The sequence below is a fragment of the Pollachius pollachius genome, assembly GCF_949987615.1.
Source record: "Pollachius pollachius genome assembly, chromosome: 10".
NCBI classification, from domain to species: domain Eukaryota; kingdom Metazoa; phylum Chordata; class Actinopteri; order Gadiformes; family Gadidae; genus Pollachius; species Pollachius pollachius.
In genome coordinates, this window is record NC_136943.1 from 10,684,648 (window position 1) to 10,691,185 (window position 6,538).

The 6,538-nt window shown below is 40.9% G+C and overlaps 1 protein-coding gene across 2 annotated transcripts; it reads right to left on the bottom strand.

Annotated features, from left to right (window-relative positions):
- Nucleotides 1-3,173: 3,173 nt before the first annotated feature.
- Nucleotides 3,174-6,522, bottom strand: hmgn7 (high mobility group nucleosomal binding domain 7). Of its 2 annotated transcripts, none has more exons than XM_079744568.1 (6): nucleotides 6,384-6,522; nucleotides 5,393-5,419; nucleotides 5,204-5,233; nucleotides 4,639-4,683; nucleotides 4,319-4,438; nucleotides 3,174-4,200 (listed from the first exon to the last, which is right to left on the bottom strand). In XM_079744568.1, the coding sequence occupies exons 1-6, from the start codon at nucleotides 6,396-6,398 to the stop codon at nucleotides 4,153-4,155; spliced, it is 285 nt and encodes a 94-aa protein (XP_079600694.1). In that variant the 5' UTR covers nucleotides 6,399-6,522; the 3' UTR covers nucleotides 3,174-4,152. The 2 variants fall into 2 exon arrangements, with proteins under 2 accessions (XP_079600694.1, XP_079600693.1); XM_079744567.1 differs by having other exon boundaries at nucleotides 4,639-4,686.
- Nucleotides 6,523-6,538: the final 16 nt, after the last annotated feature.

Genomic DNA, 6,538 nt, shown 5'->3' on the forward strand with positions numbered 1-6,538 from the left:
GCTACGTGTGACCGTTTGGTTGAACAGGATGGCTGTAGATAAGGATTGGAAATAATAGCACAAATGTGCAAATCACATTTGAAAAAAAGAGAAACACCCACCCACACCCAGCAATTATTTTCGTCCTAGTCTGCACCAAGGCTATACATCTATTTATTAATATAAATGAGTATACTTTCCAATTGGCTACATTTCAAAACAACACTTTGTTGAAAGATCAACGTTTTATTATTTATTAAGTCCTGCTTCCTATATTGCTACAACCTTCATGGTGCGTATAGTAGCACCTAGTAGTTTAACAGTTACTTCCAGGGTGGCAAGAAAACCAAACACTTCCCACAATAATAGCAATAGATAAAAACACATACAATTAATTCTTATTGCTAACTAGCTATTAAAGGATGTCATAAAGGGGGAGGAGATAGGCTCCAGAGATGTCTGTGTAGGCTGCAGACGGACGAGTAAATATGGGAAGGATATGTATGTGTAATGTGAACAGTGCTCAGCTTGCTTTAATTGTGCTTTTGTTTACACCGTCTGTATGTAGTAGCCTACTCATCCAATCATTACTGCTGCTTTATTTCTATTTGCAGCCTAAATGTTTACGAGCAAGCCTTCTCTACATAATCCATAGTCCTTTTGACGTGATATCCAAGCTAAACAACAGAATCGGGTGTTTGTCAATGTCAGCGTTCGCTGGGGCCCCTATTGGCTGATCTGGCCACCTAGAAGTTTATGTTTGGATTGAGTTCTTCTTTAAATGTTTTTGAAGCCTTAATTAAGCAATAAAGTAGATTTCCAGAAAACCTAGAGGAAGTGATGTCGACACACCGTTGACGGGGGCACAGAATGAGATTGGGCTAGACATCTGGGGTCTCTTATATGAAAGAGGGCCTATAGGATGAGTACCAATTATAAATATTAAAAAATATAAATATATTTAGACTTTTGACCTTTGTCCTAACACACCTCATAACCATAGTCACTAAGTCACTCACCACTGTTAAGCTTTTTGTCAGAGAATGGCAATAGGTATGGTCTATAGGTCCTCCAAAACGACCCATATGGACGTTTTGGCCCCCATTGGGGACGATCACACCGAGGCGCGTCGCCTATGAAGCCTATACCGTTCGAAGAAACAGCAATGCATCATAAAAAAGACCAAAGGTCTCTAGCTCACTCCAAAGTCTGCTCTGCCGCGCTCCCCCACTTCCCCACGCTACTATTCAGAATCAGTGAGCCAAACAGTTGAAAGGTGTCGTTTTCTTTAACCCTTGTCATGTCACTTCACTTAAACAGCGGTCATTGGGAGATATTGGTACACGATACAGAATGGGTTTGCTTTTGGCAACGAAATATGGTACAATGACGCCATCTAGTGTCGCGCTCAGGCTAAAATCTTCTTTTTTTTTGTCCAAGCGAAAATATCGACAAAATGGAGCCCGTCGCACGGACATGCAATGTATGTAATTTTTCATGGAACTGTGGCCCAACATCAATATCCCAAATCGGTGAAATTGTAACTCTTTATTTTCACTCTTTAATTTAACAGATTATCGTAGGTGAGCCAAAGCAAATAGCCAAACCAAATTTATGGATAACAAATTAGGCCTGTTGCAGTGAGAATTTCAATCACAGCAGCCTATATTGTGCCAAAATCATGGTTCAGATGTCAAATGATGAATTCTCAATTCATATTATTATAATTAGCTATAGTTTTTACTCTATGATCAAAATTGAACATACATAAGTAACTCTCACATACCCACCCAACCATGCATGCACCCCCCCCACACACACACACACTCACACACACACACACACACACACACACACACACACACACACACACACACACACACACACACACACACACACACCACACAAACATTGCAGAAAATGCTGGAGGCAAGGGCACAAATGTGCTGTGTAATAATCTTCCATTCAGTGGCTTTACATTTTGTCAACTCTGGCCCGCATGAAATGTTACATCTCACATTCATCAGCATCCATCTAACCAACCATAAGATACGATAAGATAAGCCTTTATTAGTCGAGACACATACACATGATAGCCTGGCTCTATTATATCAATATCCAAACAACATACAAACGGTGAACTTATTGGCAGATTAATCTGACTGTATTCAAATGACGACGTGTGTGTGTATATATGAGGATGCCGTGTGGGCCCACTGTGTGCAAGTGTGTTCAAACACAACAGAGAACTAACACAACAGCCTTGGTTTTACTGAAATGCCCTTCAAGTGTGTTCAGACACAACAGAGAACTAACACAACAGCCTTGGTTTTAATGAAATGCCCTTCATGTGACATTCAGAAAGGACAAGAACTTCAAGAAAGTTAGTGTAGCCATGGCGGTCTTTGGATTTATATAAAATGAGAAAGGGGGCAACAGAGGGGAAATGCTCTAAGATGGCCTCTTCAATAGCTCCACTGTTCCTCTTTAATAGTCTCACACGGTAATACCAGTGACCAGCAATAATAAAGTGTTCACTCTCTGAATCAATGACGATAGATGATACACGATCAGCTATAAAAGTTGAGAAAGGATGATTACTTTAGCTTTTATCAGAGTTAATAAAGAGGTCTTTGTGGGACGGAAAATGCGTACGTCTTATTTGATCTTTCTTTGAGGTTGCTTTAATGCAGTTTTCAGAGCAAGCAATATAACTGATATGTCAAGGTGTCCAAATTCAGAGTTGATTTTGTTACATAGGTGATGAGTGAGCAGTTTGTTTCATGTTTTAGGGTCTTAGTCATCTAAATTGAAATGATTAGAGCTGTAGAATTAGCACTTGAAGGTATTGTTTACATTCAGTTAGACTATGTAATTATAGTTATAAAATGTTTTGATGTCCTTATTTTCCCCAGGACTAGACATACAAGTCCAGCGTGCCACCGTTATCATTTAAGATTATACTTCCTTGAATCCTGCTTCAGTTTTTAAGTATCCAACAAGTGCCTTTCCAGTCTGTTGAGACTTCAATTTCGCAGCCTGCCTGCATATAAAATAAGTTGGTAAATATATTTGTTGATATCTCTGGTATTGCCTGACATATAAACAATAGACTACACAGCTAGCAGTGTTCAATGGCTGGAGTGTTTCTATTAAAAGATAATACTTTTCAATCAGGAGACTGGAGCCATCACTTTGAGGAAAATTCCCAGGACTTCCTTTTATTAAGAGAATTCCAGAACATAAGAGAGGGACCCGACACCTGCGTTTGGTCAGAAAAAGGTTTCCAAATTCAATTCATTTAAAAAAAACACAGAGTGTTTTAGAAAAAGCTGACGTGAAGCGGGCCACGGATGGAGCGAGGTGGTCTGCATTCAACACGCAGGGTCGTCAAGGAGACAACAGGTCAGAGGGCGTCACTGTTCTCCGGAATGTTTCACATGTTACCGTCTTCCTCTTTCTTATGGACAACACGCTTTAAACACGCTTCTTATTTTTTTAACAAGTCAATGAAAAAAAAAAAACAACAACAACCCAAATACAACAATAGTTGAACATGAGCCAGAGGCAAAAATAAAAGAAAAGTGGGGGAGGCGCGGGGGGGCGGGACTCACTGCACATTTAGAAGGTCTAAAAAGAATTATCCACACACATGGCTGAACCGTTAATAAAAACATGATTAAGAGGTTAAAACCGAGGGAGAGGGCTGGTTTTTTTTGTCTGAGGGGTCGTGGGGGGGAGGGGGTTAGGGGTGGGGGGAGATGAGTGGGGAACCGGGGTATACACAACTCACAACTTTAGCCAATCCGGCGGGGGGGACGCACTTTCTACATCGAAACAAGCCTTTGTTTTTTTTTTGTTTTTTCCAGACAACCATGAAATGCCGTTTAAAAAAGATTTTTAGTGTATTTGACTTGCTTTGCAGACACTTGATATGACCACTGCAAATCTGCTCCATAATCAGCTTTGCTTTTTTGTGCTAAAAATCTGTACGGATACTTATAAAATCATTGATAAAAATATTCCTCTGTTAACAATACGCCTTGGAGGGAGAGCATGTGAGAGACTCGTGGGGGGGGGGGGGGCACAGGGGGCTGGCTGGTTGGTTGGCTGGGGGTAGGAAGGGGGTTCAGGGGTCAGAGGTTGTAGGAGCAGGACATAGGGGCAGTGGTGCTACTCAGACTTGGCCTCCTCCTTGGCCTCTTCGGGAGCTGCCTCCTCCTGCAGGACAGAGTGGAGAAAGGGACACCGGTGAGAGCGGTCGGATCCGACGTGTAGTCGCACACTTTACAGTTCATCCGGGGGGACCCTCCGTTGGGGTACCGGTCCCTGTACTGACCTCGTTGGTCTTGGCGTCTCCATTCTCAGAGTGGTTCTCCTCGTTGGCCTCCGCCTCTGCGTTCTCCTTCGCCTTCTTGGTCTTCTTGTCCTCCTTCTTGTCGTTCACCGCCTTTTCTTTCTGCAAGGGCGGGGAGAGAGAACCGTTACAAAATGGCGGGGCCAAATCAACCTGCGTGCTGTGCTTAGCCTTTCTATTTGGTTGTGTGTGGGCAGCATTCGATAGGGATTACAATTACAATGGGAGGGCATCGTCGCCATTGGTGTTGGGAATGAACGATGGTTTATATAGCATATAGTCTGTGCAACGCATAATCGTACCTTTGCCGCCTTCTTGGCTTTTGGCTCCGCCTGAGGAGGGGCAGGCTTCTGAGAGAAAGGGGGAGGGAAGTTACATGCTTGTTGGCCATAGTGCATGGCCTAGACACATTTCAGGCCTTATGTCCATGTACTTTCTCATTAACTTGTGTAGTTGTGTTTTTATAATGAGTTAAATAATATTTTGCAATGTTTTTTGTTATAGTAATGTAATAATTTATTAATATATGACGTAATCAACTAATTTACGTAGTAAAAGTTACATTAAGCACATTTACTTTTGCCTGGAAGTTTCCTATTTTTCTAAACATTTCTATCAGCAAATTTGTTAATTTTAAGCTTTTTTGGTTATTTATTTATAGGACGTACATGTTGGATCTTTTTAAATAGCTGTGTATGTGTAATAGAGCTGCTGTATGTCATAATAGCTGATTATTCAACTTCATTACCTTGTGGGGAGTTTAAAGGGCATTTTTTACTATTTGAATGCTACAATATGTTTGTTAAATGACATTGATGACCTTAATAAGCACCAAGTGATGTTGCACGTTTTTGAAGCGTTACTTACCGCTGATAACCTAGCTGATCTCCTCTTGGGCTGAAAATACAACAAATACCGTTAATCACACTTGATCTGGTTATTTTAATGCTGTATAACAAAATGTTACAAGAAACATTATGTTCAGAGTGAAAAAAAAATGGTTATAATACACATTGTTGGATGTTTCAAGTGCAAAATGATGTGCAATATATTCACCTCCTCCTTGGGCGGAGCATCTCCTCCCTGTTAATGAGAAACACAAGAGGACAGAGTTAACACAAAGTACAAACCCAAAAAAAGGAAATTATACTTATCGGCCATTCTATTAACTGCTTACTTTTCAAAAAATGTTTTAATTGTATATAATGGCTGCTCATGAGGCAGTTGAGGAAACTTTTTGGTTTCATATGAAAACTCATAGTATTTTCCAATACACATCGTTTTTAAGGTTTATTTACTAGTAATAAATATACTTTTGAGTTTGTTTTGAAGTATACTGTGAGATCATGACTAGGAGTGCCTTGGAGCCCCAATTCTGAAGACCCTAGGACTGCTTCTCTGTCTTACTCCCCCCTTGTCTTTCTCTCATTCAATACATGGAGCTCAGATTTGAATGCTGGCGCGGGAGGGCTTTCAAAAAGGGGAGGGACCAGCTTATGCTTAGTGGCGCCATCAGGCGGCAGAGCCATGCCATCGCAGCCATTTGGGACTACGAACAAAGGGAAAAAATATATAATCTTATCGAATTGCGACGGCGAATGTTTATTTTTACGTTAAAATTGGAAAGTAAAAGTACTAACGCATTTTCTCATGGCACTTTTAAGCGGTTTGAGGCCGGATTGACGATTAGTGAAGCGTTTGTTCTCGGTAGGTCGCCGAGGAAGGTAGACAAGAGCTGCAAAGCATGGCTGCTGCTTGTGCTTTAACTGCATGGAGACCGAGATAGACTTCTGACTCTCCAAAGGACAGCGGCTGCTTCAAGAAAACGGCTTTTAAAAGGCGTACAGGCGCAGGAAAATATTTATTCCAACGCATAAAAAATGAAGATTAATTCTAGATAATAGGCGAAATTTTCCGATTATGTAGGTCCGTTAGAAATTGGGTTATAATTAAGTAATGTCTCTGAGGGATGACTCCATAATCGTTTGCAATGAATTAATACCTCGGATTTTCACCAAATAATTCAAATTATTTTCAGGATACGTACCTTTCTCTTGGGCATGTTGATCTTTTTGAGATTTTCTGGCAAATGCAACTAAAAACAGTTTTTTTCTTGGTGAGCTCAGTGCAAGTGAAGACGAGCGTCTCCCTTATGCTCGGCAGTGTAGTAAACACACAGGAACAGAAAGGCGAGTGGTTGAA

What these genes read in the sequence shown, in the direction of transcription:
- hmgn7 (XM_079744567.1), bottom strand. An exon ending in ATGCTCCGCCCAAGGAGGAG is followed by an intron (nt 5,234 to 5,392) that starts GTGAATATATTG and finishes TTGTATTTTCAG; the next exon opens with CCCAAGAGGAGATCAGCTAG. An exon ending in GAGACGCCAAGACCAACGAG is followed by an intron (nt 4,201 to 4,318) that starts GTCAGTACAGGG and finishes TCTGTCCTGCAG; the next exon opens with GAGGAGGCAGCTCCCGAAGA.